The sequence below is a fragment of the Leucopleurus acutus genome (assembly GCF_964270905.1).
Source record: "Leucopleurus acutus genome assembly, chromosome: 6".
NCBI lineage: Eukaryota > Metazoa > Chordata > Mammalia > Artiodactyla > Delphinidae > Leucopleurus > Leucopleurus acutus.
Genome location: NC_139149.1, coordinates 47,468,462 through 47,483,869, shown reverse-complemented (window position 1 = coordinate 47,483,869; position 15,408 = coordinate 47,468,462). Strand labels below are relative to the sequence as shown.

General features: G+C 39.6%; 1 protein-coding gene across 3 annotated transcripts in view; it reads left to right on the top strand.

Moving 5' to 3' along the window:
* LOC309963253 (CD302 antigen) overlaps positions 1–15,408 on the top strand; it is a gene marked incomplete at both ends in the record, with an annotated part of 131,658 nt that overhangs the window by 10,011 nt on the left and 106,239 nt on the right. For all 3 annotated transcript variants that reach the window (XM_082841539.1, XM_082841538.1, XM_082841540.1), the window contains 5 exons: positions 1,851–2,021; positions 4,691–4,855; positions 11,287–11,397; positions 12,524–12,664; positions 15,132–15,326. In XM_082841539.1, the coding sequence (XP_082697665.1) occupies positions 1,851–2,021; positions 4,691–4,855; positions 11,287–11,397; positions 12,524–12,664; positions 15,132–15,326 (783 nt within the window). The remainder of the gene's footprint in view (positions 1–1,850; positions 2,022–4,690; positions 4,856–11,286; positions 11,398–12,523; positions 12,665–15,131; positions 15,327–15,408) is intronic.

Sequence of the window (15,408 nt, the reverse complement as noted above, 5' to 3'; positions counted from 1 at the left end):
AGAATAAAACTAACACAGTATTGTGAAGCAGTTTTACCCCAATAAAGATCTATTTAAAAAAAGAACCCTTAGTGAGCAGTTAGCATAATTTAGCTGCTGCTCTTGTGGTGGTTGTTCCATGTTATCATTCTTCAAAGCATATTGTGAACAGGAGAGCGTTTTAATTGAAGCCCAGCTTTGAGCTATGACACTACCTTGGAACCTGAGAAAGCAGCCATTGATGTCACAAGTTGTCCTTATATGTCAAGGACTCTAATCAGAGAGTCAGTTCTCATCCCTGGCACAGCTGAATGACTGAATGTTTCACTTAACTTTGCAAAAATGGGGATTTCACAAACAAGTGTAATACTTGCCCTACTGATCTTGTGGGCTGATGGGAAAGAACAAGTGAAAGTGCTTTGTATTACAGAAACACAAGGTTTTACCAAAAAACCCTGATGGTTCTACAGATGATAGTCATTGTGCTCAGGGACTCTCCTTTTAAGTGCTGTAATTTGGGAAGAGAAATTGGTCATGAGCTATTGGGAGTTTTGGTATGGTTAAAAATAAAACATGCTAATAAGCGGAATCCTTACAAAATATAAGGTCAAATTACTCTTTAACAGAAGTACACTGTTCAAACCCATTTATATGTCAGAGGAAAATCCAATGTTCCTTAAAAGATTGTTTGCAAGTAAAAGCATCTAGATTACTCTTCCTTTTGCTGTACTGCTGCTTAATACATTCTAAACTGTCAAATTAAGTCTCACACTTAAGTTAAATGAACATTTGAGAATAATAAAGGATATGGAATCAAATTCTACCTTAAGCACACTTTCAAGCAAACCTATGAGACATTTTGAGGGACCCTAATAGCCTGGTAAATGATGCTAAGATCTGATTACTATGCTTTACCTAATAGTCATTATTTGATCTGGTAACAACCACGGTTTTAAACAAATTAAGGCTATGGAAAAAAGTGAGCGAGATAGTCACAAGGTTAGCTGTTCTATAAGACACCTCTCCAAAAGAACTGTTATCAACATAAGTATTTAGCACTTCCTCCAGCATTTCCAGACATATTTGAGGTTAGAATAATTTTTCAGTTCCTCTCTGTGTACCAGAGGAAATTGTTAAAAGGAAAAGCTAGTTCTGCTACCTTGCTGGTCACCAGCTGGTTCCATGACTGCCTAGCTGAAGCTGGTTCTTCTTTCAGAACCTGAATTACCATGTCCTGCCCTCTCCAAGAGACTGCTGAGAGACTCAGCAGCCCTTCGTCCTCCTTCCTCAAAATGCATAGCCTCAGTTCTACCACCAGACTGTAAACAACAGGGCTATTTGTGCATCTCTCTAACTGCACAGTTAGTTTCAAAGTCCACAACCAGCCTCAGTGATTCCAAGGTATTTTCTAGCCTCACTCTTACTAAAGAAAATAGAGTGTAAGTTTAATCTCAAGCGGGGCACCCCTTCTGGTGAAGTACTCTGCTACCCGCAGTAGTCAGTTGATCCTTACTTGGTAAAGCTGGAATCTTTTAGCTCTTCATCGCATCACAGTTAATGAAGCTTTACATGGATCATCTCATAGAATCTCATGAACAACCCCATGAACCCCATATCATTATTCCTAATTTGCAAATGCAGAAACTGAGACTGATAGAGGTTGGAAAGCTTGCCCACAGACACACAGATGATCAGTGGAGGAGCCGGCATCCATGCTCTGAATCTCCACACTGTGCAGCCCACCCAGATACTATATTCTCATACATGTGAAAACGTAATCTTGGTTTCACAACAGTTTTAGAAATTAGTTAACTAAAGCTGATTATCCAGTTTTTAACTCTTCTTTCCTCTACTTTCTCCCCAACCCACAGAGATCTATACTAGAGATGGGAACTCCTATGGGAGACCTTGTGAATTTCCATTCTTAGTTAATGGGACCTGGCACCATGAGTGCATTCATGATGGAGATCGCAGTGGGCCATGGTGTGCAACCACCTTAAATTATGAATATGATCAAAAGTGGGGCATCTGCTTACAACCAGGTATGTATGGGCTGGTAAACTTCATATGTGGAAGGGAAAGGATACCATTCCTATGAGGCAAAAGGGAGAAGGAAGGGTCCATCGTGACTCAAAAATGACGAAAACAAATATCCTAGAGAAGGGGTATATATTTGAGGAAAGAGAGAGAATTCGTGTGTAGCTAAGAACTTACTTTCAGAAGTAGGCCAGGAAGAAAACCAAGACAGAATGTTGTGATGGAAGACAAAGGATGAGGAAGTGTTCTATACCCGCAGATACCTTAGGAAGGGGAAATGGACCAGGCAGGAGCAGTCAGGAAATTGCTGTTGGCCTTTAATAGAGCAGTTTCCAAAAAACTAGTGTTCAAAGAAGATGGGTGATAGTGGACTGAGGAAGCTTCTTTTCAGATGATGGAGACTTAAGTATGTTTATTGCCTGAGTAAAGAGCAGCGAACAAGAGACAGATATCCCTATCCCTCTCAAAATTGGTGACGTTGTTCCTTCCGCTGTACCTGTACGTTGGTCAAAGCATTTTTTCTAGTTGCTTCTTACTTGAAGCAAACTCTTCAGGATGTGCTAAAATATTCATTGTTCTTTAGAAAGAGAGACCAAAGCAGCAGCTGCATCTGCATCTCAGTATATAACCGAGACATATTTTCTCGATAATCTGGTGAGAATTACAGGGGATCATGGTACCTGACATGTGATGGGTGCCTAAGAAATATTTTTTAATGGGCAATAAGTTAAAAGAATCTACAGTAAATGGAAAGGAAAAAGCTCCAGGCCTAAGTAGTAATAGTTATTACTTAAAGTAGTAATAGTTATTACCTGGCACTGCCGAGTGTCAGGTACTATTCTAAGCATTCAGCCTTTCTTAACTCATTTAATCCTCACACAGTTCTATAAAGTAGGTACCATTATTTAGCACCATTTTACAGATGAGCAACGTGAGGCACAGGGGAGTTAATTCATTTGCTTAAGGTCACATAGCTAATAAATTTCAGAGCTAGGATTCAAACCCAGGATATCTGGCTCTGAAGTCCTTGCCTCAAATAACTGTACTATCCTGCCTTATTCAGTAGTCAATCTGGTGGTATTAGTAATACCACCACCAGAGCTCAGTTCTCCTTAAGGGAAGCTGAGCTTCAAAATGCAGAGTCCTAAGCAACTTGAAGAAATTATATTGAGCCAATGGTTCTCAAACTTCAGGTTGCAACAGAATCACTTGGAGAGTTTGTTAAAATACAGATTTCTGGGGCCTTGGTTGATGAAATAGCCTGTCTGGGTCAGACCATATTTGTGTGGAGCCGGGTGGAGATCCCAGGATTCCTGACCCTTATTCCCCTGTGTATTTATCCCATTCTACCTTGCTGCCTTGACTGACATGTGTCTTGGTGCCTTTAGCCTACTTTGGATGGAAGGGGGGATTGTCAGTGCATTCATGTGACTCCCTTTCTACAGAAGAAGCAAGATTGTGAGTTTCTCAAACCTGAGAACTGCCAAACCATGGAGACTGTATTTTATAGCAAACACACTGCCCTCCTGCTGAAAGTTTCCAGATTTACAAGTGTTGGCCTTAGTGGTAACAAAGAACCTTTAGGCAATGCACTTGCAAATCCACCTATTTTGTTTTTACCAAATATCAGAACAACCTCTGTTGTTATTGAGGACATTCAGAAGTGGCTGAAGAAGCAGTGTATGCCATTCAGAAGATCAACAACACCAGACTTAGACAACAGTACTCTGGTTATAGCTTTGCCACAAACACCCCTATATCTTTGTTCCTATCTGTGAAATGAAGACATGACACAAAATGATCTCTAAGGGGCCTTCCAGCTTGAGAGTCCATAAGTTTGACTGGTTATGGGAGACCCTTTGGAAAAACCCCAAGTGAAACCTGGGATACGCTTGACATAAGTTATGTTGGTTTTTTCTTCTTGTTGGGAGCACATAGGAGGCTGTGAGTATATTTTTGAACTAGTTGTATCAAGACCTACAAATCTTGTCCCAGAAAGAGCTTGAAGGTTCTTCATCTGAAATTATACATGCTTTTTAGATATTTGTGAAAGAAAATGATGTTCACATGCGTATCTGTATGTTTATAAACACATATATGCACGTATATATGTACATATAGATATACAATGCATGTATAATGTTAGTTATATAATATTTGTCATATATTAAATCATCTATTAAAATATTAAGGAGAAAATGGACTGAGTTTCCCAAATAAGGTATCACTAGGCTTTAAATCTTGGGCACTTAAGCAGCATGTCTAAACACACACACATGCATATCCAGTGGTTTCACTGCAGGCCATGAGCAAACCCCTCTGCAGTCTGCCACCATCTTTAAGTGAGCTCAGGGGTTGAGCACAGTTGAAGACTCCTACTTTGAGGCAGAGGGTAGGCATGGGCTAAAACATGGCATTGTAATTGATGGGGGTGAAGGGAGGGTAGAAGATAGGAGAGTGGAAGCTTTATCCAGCCTAAGTCATTTCCTGTCCTATGACTTCAGTTTTTTTGTGTAACCAAAGAATCAAAACGTTGTCCAGTAGAACAATAACAGCCTCCATTTTAGCATATCCTAAGAGTATGCAGATTGAATGGCAGTATTTGTAAGCATTCTAAGTAATAGACAACATTGTGCCCTTACTTTATGATCACTAACGTATCTTTTTATCAAAGAAAATGGCTGTGAAGATAATTGGGAAAAGAAAGAGGAGATGGGAAGTTGCTACCAGTTTAACACTCAGGCAACTCTTTCTTGGAAAGAAGCTTATGTTTCATGTCAGAATCAAGGAGCTGACTTACTGAGCATCAACAGTGCTGCTGAGTTAACTTATCTTACAGGTAGGTTTAAGTTGCGTGTGGTAGAGCAAATTGCTGCGATTGTAAAGGTGCTGTCTGCCTTCTGTTTTCGTATCTAGGTATGTTGTTTTCTGCATATATTTATCTTTTCTTGGGATTTAAACTTCAACACCAAAGCCCACAAGTAAAAAATACTGAATATAATCCTATTCTGTCTATTGAAAATGCATCTCATGATAGAGACCAAGAGAGGTTAATATTCAGAAAACGAGGTGAGGTAGCAAGATTAAACTGCTACCTGAAGCCTAGGTGAAAGGATTTGAAGAAAGGTAAGCATTAAACTCTTTGAACATTGAACGGTAGAGAACTTGAGGAAGGTGGAGAAGGTGGCTGAGTCAGAGTAGATCACCTCAGTAAAAAATCTTCACACTTGAATAAATGAGTTCAGTTCCACATCCGTAGATTCAACCAATCATAGATTGTATAGTTCCGTAGTATGTATTTAGTGAAAAAATCTGCATATAAGTGGACCTGCATAGTTCAAACCCATATTGTTCAGGGGTCAACTATAATTTAATCATCATTACAACACCATAAGACAAGTATTTTTATCCCCACTTACAGATTAGGAATTGATGTTTAGAAATAATATACCCAACATCTCAGAGCTATGAAGTACCAGAATTGGGATTTGAATATCAACATGTATAACTCCAGAGCCCTTGCTTTTTTACTATAGTACTTACTCCTCTTACATATCTTTTTTTTCTTTGTTTTCATCATTAAAAGTCTACTGGACTTTCACATTCCCACCAACAGTGTAAGAGGGTTCCCATTTCTCCACATCCTCTCCAGCATTTTTTATTTCTTGCCCTTTTGACAACAGCCATTCGAACAGGCATGAGGTGATGTCTCATTGTGGTTTTGATTTGAGTTTCCCTAATAACTAGCCATGTCGAACATCTTTTCATACGTATGTTGGCCATCTGTATGTCGTCTTTGGAAAAATGTCAATTCAGATCGTCTGCCCATTTTTCAGTTGGGTTGTTTGTTTTTTGCTGTTGAAATGTATGAGTTCTTTGTATATTTTTAATATTAACCGTTATAGGATAAATGACATGCAAATATTTTCTCCCATTTGGTAGATTGTCTTTTTGTTTTGTTGATAGTTTCCTTTGCTGTGCAGAAGCTTTCAGTTTTATATAGGCCAGTTTATTTACTTTTGCTTTTGTTTCTCTTGCCTAAGGAAACATATCCAGAAACATTGCTAACACTGGTGTCAAAGAACATGCTGCCTATGTTTTCTTTTAGGAGTTTTATGGTTTTAGGTCTTACATTCAAGTCTTCAATCCATTTTGAGTTGATTTTTTTGTGTGGTACAAGATAGTGGTCTAGTTTCTTTCTTCTGTACATGGCTGTCCAGTTTTCCCAATACCATTTATTGAAGAGACTATCCTTCCTCTGTTGTATGTTCTTTGCCCCTTTGTTATAAATCAGTTGTCCATATATTCATGGCTTTATTTCTGGGCTCTCAATTCTGTTCTTTTGATCTATATGTCTGTTTTTCCTGCCAATACTCTACTGTTTTAATTACTATAGCTTTGTGGTAAAATTTGAAATCAGAGAGTGGCTACCTCCAGCTTTGTTCTTCTTTCTCAGGATTGCTTTGGTTATTTGGGGTCTTTTGTGCCTCCAGGTAAATCTTGTTTATATAAAATTTTGTTCTATTCCTGTGAAAAACCTCATGGGGAGAACTTGAGAGTATTGTGTTAAGTGAAATTAGTCAGACGGATAAAGACAAATACTGTACGGTTCCACTCATGTGAAATATTTAAATAAATAAACGAACAACCCAAACCAAACAAAAACAAACACATAGATACTGAGAACAGAGCAATGGTTATCAGAGGGGAAGCAGGGAGAGAAGTGGGTGAAATGGGTAAAAGGGGTCAACTGTGTAGTGAAGGATGGAAACTAAAATTTGGTGGTGAGCACGCTGTAGCGTGTACACAAGTTGAGATATAATGTTGCGCACATGAAACTTCTGTAATGTTATAAACCTGCGTAACCTCAAAAAAATGTCTGCTGGTCTTTTGTCATGCTTTTTGGCTTAAGCTTTATTCAGACCTCTTTCTTATCGTTTTAACCTTTTCCTGCGTTGTTCGGGACTTAAATAATCAGACGTCTTGAATAGAAATCTGTCAAAGAAGCATAATGGGCTAGTGTTTGGCAATGGAATTCTATTCCAGACCCCGCTGAAACCTTACAAAAAATATTTTTGAGAGTAGACAGGACCAATACATTTAAGTCTCCCAAAATACTGACATTTGGAAACTGATAGCTTCAATGAAGGAAAAAGGTGTCAAAGTGTGACTATCAACACCATACCAAACAATCTAATGATGCCTTTGGAGGAATAAATGTTGCAGGGTTCCTTTATGCATCAGTTTTCTTTAATAACACATAAAAGTGAGAAAATGTGTTGAAGGACCCAGTTTTCCCCTATCCCTGGCCAGACACTCCCCACATTTTTTGCATATCACTAATTTTAGAGGTACAGCCCTTTCTAGTGATCCAAGCTTCTCTTTCACTGTGAGTGTTCTTTAGGGATATCAGTATGCCTAATTATGACTGCCGGTTTCCTAAGACCTAAGAAAGCTGTACTTTAACATCTGGAACATTTCTTGAAGTCCCTGTTAATATTGTGTTCCTTCCCTGAAAACTACCATGTTAAACAGTGGGCTAGGAACAGTGGGGCCCACAAAAGTGAATCAGAGATTTTGTGATCAAAGTGCTTGATCTACTCAGGGAAATAAGAGTTGTACATACGCAGAGGATAGTGGAGAATGTTATTCCTAAAGGACCTCAGGGTTTCGCAGCTACTAGTTAGGTGGGACTAGGGAATTTGCTGACAGAAATAAAGCAGAATCAGCTCTCTTGAAGATAAATCCCATGCAGTCTAAAAGAACTTTCTTTCTCTTTTGTGCCTGCCCTGCACCTAATTAGCTTGTTTCGATTTTGTTTTACTAATACAGGGACCTACGGTGGGGGATTTGGTTTCCTCAGCCTCGCTGGATTCTGTTTGAGAGTCTAATTTCCTATGGCTCTGGCCTTCCCGGGGACCTGTAACCACAGATTCAACCCCAGAGCTCAAAGGAGGACTGAGAGTCCCCAGAGCAGGAACAACACATTTCAGTTCTTTCAAATTTATCTCTGGCCTCAGGGGCTGCTCACTTTGAACTACCTTGATAGTGACCCAAGGCTAGAACACTCCTAGGTCAGGGCCTCTGCTTGCTGTGGCCTTTCTGGTGTTCATCCCAGATGCATGACCATTATCAGGCCCTGCAGTTTCTCATTGTGGGAAGAGGAATAGAAATATAGGGTCATGTCGGAATAGGGGTGTTGGGAACAGTCAAGAACATATAGCTCATTGGACTCGCCCATTTGATTAGATATAGGAACTTACGCTAGCAATCATCTGATTCTTGATGGCAAAGATGGGCATTGATAGAGTCTCAAATTGGTCAACGCCCTGCCAAACAATCTAATGATGCATTTGGAGGAAATGCATCATAGCTTTCCTTGCCTGGACTCTATGAAGGAAAAAATCAAGCTCCAAATTGTCCAGGCCATATAAGAAATCCCTGCCCTTTGCATCTGCCCAACCAGGGCCCTTAAAATTTATCACACCCACCTGGCACGAGACACATAAAGAGCATTTGAATTTACCAACACAGTCACAATTTTAAAATCTTATGATTCTAGTGAAGAATAAGTCATCATCAATACAGATCACAAATAGAACATTGTGATGAAGTAAACAAGAGCCTGACACCCTCCAAACATCATTTCGTTCCATTGTAAATGTGTACTTGTCATGTGCAGGCGAACAATAGGATTATTCATAGGAAGCAGTAGGATTATTCAGACTTCCTGCTGGGGGATATCTGGAAAGTCTTCATGGAAAAGAGGACATTGAACTTGGGATAGATGGGAAGGATTGGTCCTCTATAGTATCCCTGGTTGGATTGGTCCTCTATAGTATCCCTGGTTAGAGATGAATGAAAGGAATTCTGAATGTCAGGGTATGGTTGAGTCTGGAGTACCATCAATATGTCATAGTTCCCAGGACTTCTTTAGGAATGCTGGAAAATCAATCACATTTACTAATGAAGAAAGATTTAGATTAGAGTAATTCCTCAAGGTCTTGCTATGCCAGTGCTGGCAGCCTTTGCTTATGCTAACAAGGTGAAAGGAAAGGATAAATCCAGAGTTCCCTTCAACATTCTCCTCAAGCCATCTACCCAAACATCCACCTGCTCCTTCCTTAGTACAGAGAGTATCCTTATCATCTATCTCCTTGAGAAAAGTGAGGTGAACCCTTAGTTTGTCACCCTCACACTTACAAATTTATCTATACTGTTATTTCTCCAGCTCGTTCAAGGTTAACTACTTCCTCCAAGCTCATTGTATCCACATCAACTGTTTCTTCTATCTCTTATACTTTTATCGACACTCACTCTATTAACTCTTCCCCAGTAGGCTATAAACTTGTTTAAACTTCTACCATTAAAAATTTTTTCCCTAGACCCTGAAGCCCTACCTCTGTCTTTCACAGTAAAGCTCCTGGAAAGCACAGTGTATCCTTAAAATTCACTTTTTTTTTTTTTTTTTTTCTTTGCGGTACACGGGCCTCTCACTGTTGTGGCCTCTCCCGCTGCGGAGCACAGGCTCCGGACACGCAGGCTCAGCAGCCATGGCTCACGGGCCCAGCCGCTCCATGGCATGTGGGATCCTCCCGGACCGGGGCACGAACCCGTGTCCCCTGCATCGGCAGGCGGACGCTCAACCACTGTGCCACCAGGGAAGCCCCTACAATTCACTTTTAACCTCACATTTATTCCTCACTGGAGTGATAATTGGGCCTCTGTCCTACCACCCTCTTCCCAGACTCCTGCCCATCCCTTGGATGTTGGTGTCCAGGTTACTGCTCTTGGCCGCTTTTGTCTTTGCTGGTGCTATTTCTGCTTTACCCAGGGATTCTCCTCCACTCCCAGGTGTCAGTTCTGGTGAAGTTACTTGTTTTAGGCATTTGGGTTCTAAAATGTGAAAGTAAGGCAAAAATTACATCTAGTCAAAATTACCCTCAAAGAGCCCTTAAAGTGTGGATATGGTTCTCTGCATGCAAATCACACAGATATATCTGATATGTATGATGGAACAAAATCCATACTTTAAGAATTATTTGTACTTATATAATATATATATTATGTAATATAGAATTGTATTTTATATTTATATATAGAGATACTTGAATTATATATATAATACTATAATATATCATACAGAATTCTCTGGGAGGAATTGAGAAACTGTTATCATGGTTTTATTGCTGGGAATATTTCAACAAATTTATAGAGATTCCAGCCTGTTAGCTCTTCCTGTTTGTCAACATCATCCTTGTCTTCTGTAGACCATTTCATTAGTTGCTTTATCTCTTCCACCTGGCCTTTAATATCTTCAAATTCTTTGTGATGTTGATAAAGTCGTACCAGGTTCTTGAATAATGGTGTTGACTTCCTTGACAGTGGTGTGAAAATCCTTACAATTGTTCGCACATTCTTTTTTTAATACACATGGCCCCATACAACAAGCATGATTGCATCCATTGCTTGTGAGCATGTGCACATTGAGTGGCATATCAGCACTTAGCTTCTCTATTTAAAGTATTTCTGCTTCTCTTTTTCTTTTGTGCTAATGTCATCTAGTTGTCAAATAATAACTTTGAATGATGCATCTCAACTGTAACACGAGTGTTTGTGTGTGTTTGTGTGTGTGTGTGTGTGTGTGTGTGTGTGTGTGTGTGTGTGTCCCATTCTGTATCTCCAGCCTTAATGTCTCCTCTGGACTCTAGAGTTGTATATCCCTTGCCTAGCTCAGTACATATTTCTGAAGCAGTACTGGTTACACTTCATCATTTGGGGATCCATATCTGTGTCCTACTAGATTGAAATCGTCATGAGGGCAGGACTTTATCGTTTTGGTTTTTATGTCCTTAGCACCTGGCAAATGATATGTGCTTAACGAATTTAAACTGTCAGTCTGGAATATAAACAGACCTTCAAAACTTAGATATGTAATGGAAACTACTTTTTCTATATCAGTACAAGAGGGTTAAAAGTAGATAGTGAAACATCTACTCTGAGAAAATTCTGTTCTTACTGGAAGAAAGGGAATTGGACAAGCTAATGGGAAAGCAGCAGCGAATTAACTTAGCAGCCTTTGGGTTTCTCCATAGACTGCAGTTTTGTTGCCTCTCACATCATCTGCCTTTGTTGGATAGACAGCCTCCTACAGGGTTCCTGCCTCATAATCAAGGCCTTCAGATATTTTTGCTATTAGTATAAACTTAAGTCTGACTTAGATAGTAACAGGTAATTTTGTCACTTTTTAAAAATGTGTAATTCTTACAGAAAAAGAAGGCATTCCAAGAATTTTCTGGATTGGTTTAAATCAGCTGTACTCTGCTAGAGGCTGGGAATGGTCAGACCACAAGCCATTAAACTTTCTCAACTGGGACCCAGGTAATTGCTCCCTCTTCCGCTTACTATGCACAGAGCACAGTCTTCAAAAAAAATAAGAGCTTCCCATCCCCTGAGAGCTTGTACAAATTTCAAACCTTGACAACTCTTATTATGGTTACCTCTCAGAAGAATAGTTTTTCCTACACGCTTGTGATACCATTATAGGCAAGTTGACCCCCAGCATGGGCAACTGAGCATTTGTCCCTAATCTTTAGAGTGACCCTGCATTTTTAGATAGGAGCAGAATGAGCCCCGCTACGTGGCCCAGGAACCATTCTGTGTCCCTGAGAGGACTTGACGTGTCCATGACTGACCCATGTTGTGTTTCATCTGCAGCTTAACTCTGATATGGAAATAGTTCCTCAAACTGTTGGTGTCTTCCGCTGCAGCACCCAAGTACTGACAACATAATGGTTATATTTTAATACACAAGAAAAGACCTTAAAGAAAATTTTATACTAAATAAACAAACCCTAACTCACTAACTAGCCAAAATGCCTTTTTCCCCCCTGGAAGGAAGGTTTAGATACCTTTTTAAAAAATAAAACCATAGGCTTCTGACAAATGTAGAATGTAAAAGTTAACACTAACTTCAGTACCAAAATATTCTGCATACATATAAGAAAAACAAGTTAAGCACAATAAGATACCAATACATGGGGCATTTTAGTTAATGGAATTTTATAAGTAGTAAATAAATTTTCTATTATCTCAGTAAATAAAATCTTTAAAGAGAATTTAATCTTAAAGCCTTAAAGGCATGGCAGAATCATAAATCGGTATTTTTATTGTGTAGGGTAGCAAATTAAGAGCTACTGACCACAAGATATGACATGCAAGTTGGTTTGGGGCAGAGGTTTGGTTTTTGGTTTTGGTTTTTAAATTAACTACAACAGATCAGAGTATTCCTGCCCCCCCCACCCCCACCATATCCTGTATTTAAGAAGACATAGGTAAGCACATGATTGTCTATTGCAGCTTAAACATTTCAATTTAGTTGAAAGTTTTAACTATTTTATGAGTCCCCCTAAAAGCAGAAAATTAGGAATACAAGTTATTTTTTTCTAACCACCACCCTTGCCCCCAACCTTCTTCTTTTAACTCTTTGAAAATCCTGCTGTTCAAGATGTGCCGAGTGCACCTATAATTGACAGATCAAGCTGTGCGAGAATGGATGCCGACTCGGGTCTGTGGCAGAGTTTTTCCTGTGAGGCTCAACTGCCCTACGTCTGCAAGAAACTGTTAAATAACACAGTGGAGTTGACAGGTACCTTTCTCACTTCCTCCAACAAAGAGGTGCCACAATTACAGTTTTGTGAAGTCAAGTGAATCCATTTCAGATACCTGTTTTCCCCTTTCCTTCACCTGATACTACCAGTGCAGGGGAGTATTTGGTTTTGAACCTGTGGTTAGACATTATCAACTCCACATGAGTAAAGCTTTGGTTTGGTATATGCCCATGAGAAGGCAGAGATATTCTAGATAGGAAATATATTTCTGTTCACAGGTGGCTCTTCTTTCTCTAGAGCAGAGTGGTTTCCCCAGACCAAGAGCATCAGCTTCACCTGTACCTGTAAGAAATGCAAATTTTCAAGACCTGCCCCAGATTCACTGAATCAGGAACTCTGAGGGTGGGAACCAGCAATCTGGGTTTTAAAAAGCCTTCCAGGTGATTCTGATACACACTCAAGTTTGAGGGCCACTGCTTTAAGGCCAGGTCTTACATATTACCTACCTCCGTGGGAAGTAAAAAATGATGGACACGGGAATGTTCCCACCCCCTTCCCCACAATGCCCACCCCTTCTTTGCCCACCTCTCTCTCCTTCTTTGCCAGACTAGTTCTTTGTGTTGCTAAGTCAGGTAGAAAGGAGGGGTGCAGATGGACAAAATATGTACACAGAGGGGGTTTTTTCCAGGGAGTTCGGGGATAAGAGAGACACAGGACAGCTGCAACTTCTGAGCTGCAGAAAAGTTTAAAAGTTTGAAAGAAAAGTCTTTGAAAGAATGAAGAAGAGAAATACCCTACTGTCTTTCACAGCGCCCACCGTATACCTGGTATTTGATTAAATCCTCACTGAATAAGAAAAACTAATACTTAAAACTGGGAGGAGAAGAGGAGGTTTTAAAATGTCTTGCTTTAAGGAATGTTGGGGGAAGAGAATAAAGCATAAAATTTCTTATCATCCAAATAGGAGCATAAAGCTATATTTTAAGTTTAAAAAATAATAGGGGAAAATGAACATTTATCTTCCAGGTTGATTCAAACCAAATTTAGTCCATACAATAAAAGGCATAGCAGAAAAAACAGCACAAAGAAAATAAACCAGGATGACTAATGATAGATCAAATAAATATCCTGTAGTATCAATTGTTAAGTAAATCAAGATGCTTCCACATGATTGAACAGTAGGCATTTATTAAAATAACTGTGCCAGCAGGAAAATACAAAAAGCAGAACAAGGGGCTTCCCTGGTGGCGCAGTGGTTGAGAGTCCACCTGCCGATGCAGGGGACACGGGTTCGTGCCCGGTCCGGGAAGATCCCACATGCCGAGGAGCGGCTGGGCCCGTGAGCCATGACGGCTGAGCCTGCGCGTCTGGAGCCTGTGCTCCGCAACGGGAGAGGCCACAACAGTGAGAGGCCCGCCTATCGCAAAAAAAAAAAAAAAAAAAAAAAAAAAGCAGAACAAAATCATATGCCTACCTATCATTTTAATCTTGTAAAAATATGTATTCATAGAGACAAAGAATAGAATATGAAAATAATTATTTCAAGTTCAATTATGGGTGTTTTTCCCTCTGTTCTTTTATTATAATTGTAAAATATCATAATAATGAGTGCTATTTCAGAACCTTAAAGCTAATTGAGTTATTTTACAAGTGTGAGAAGCTGAACCTGAATTTTATCGTCTAGTAAAAATCAAACTGTCCACATTTTTAAGATGCTGTGTTTTCTTATAACAAACATTCCAAGTGGTCCGAATCCATGAAGCCTGAAAAGCCAAACTGTTTTCTAGTTCTTTTAAGAGGGGTAGGTAGAAGTATTTTGTATGGTTTATACCTTGCTCTTTTTCTCTAATCTTTCTTGACCATCACTTGAGTGAGTTATATTATAGTCAAAACAAAGAGTCCCTCATTCCATGGGCTGTAGGACTCGCAGAGGGGAGGAAAGAAGAGGTCCAGAGATGCCCTTTTCCTCCAGTGATGCCATTTCTTGGGTGTGAAGTGAATAAATGTTTTATTATGTTGCTTAAATCTCTGCCTGTTCTCTGTTCAACAGTGAGCATTAATGCACATTCCTTTGCTAAGCTGACCATACATGAAAAGGAGGCTCAACTTCATAATCTCTCAAAGTCAGAGACTGGAGGGGAACCTCACAAATCCCATACCCAGGAAGAGATTTGTCAACAACTGGCTTACCCCACACTTTTCTTCTGTCTACTAGGACTAAGGGCAATCCCTCTTTAAATAGTCTGTGGCCAGCCATGTAGCACATTTGTATCCCTTTAAAGTCACATTATTATCTGAATCCCTGCAGTCACTCTTATGATGTTATGTATACATTAGGCACCACAAAAATGCATGTCACTGTACCATCTGACATCACATTCTCCAGTTTTCCAGAAGTCTTATGATTCAAGAAAGAAGAATTTGCAATTCAATATTCAGGAATTTAAATATTGATTCAAAATAGATGTGTCTTTACTGGAATATAAATAGCTTCTTTTCCTCCAGATGTTTGGACATACTCGGATACCCGCTGTGATGCAGCAGACTGGCTGCCAAATAATGGATTTTGCTATCTGCTGGTAAATGAAAGCTATTCCTGGGATAAGGCACATACGAAATGCAAAACCTTCAGCAGTGACCTCATCAGCATTCATTCTTTAGCAGATGTGGAGCTGATTGTCACAAAACTCCATAATGGGGGTAAGTTTTTAAGATATCCTCTTTGAGAGGTTTAAAACATTTGAAAGTATCCCCGTTTTCAGATTCTTAGCAAGAATGAAAA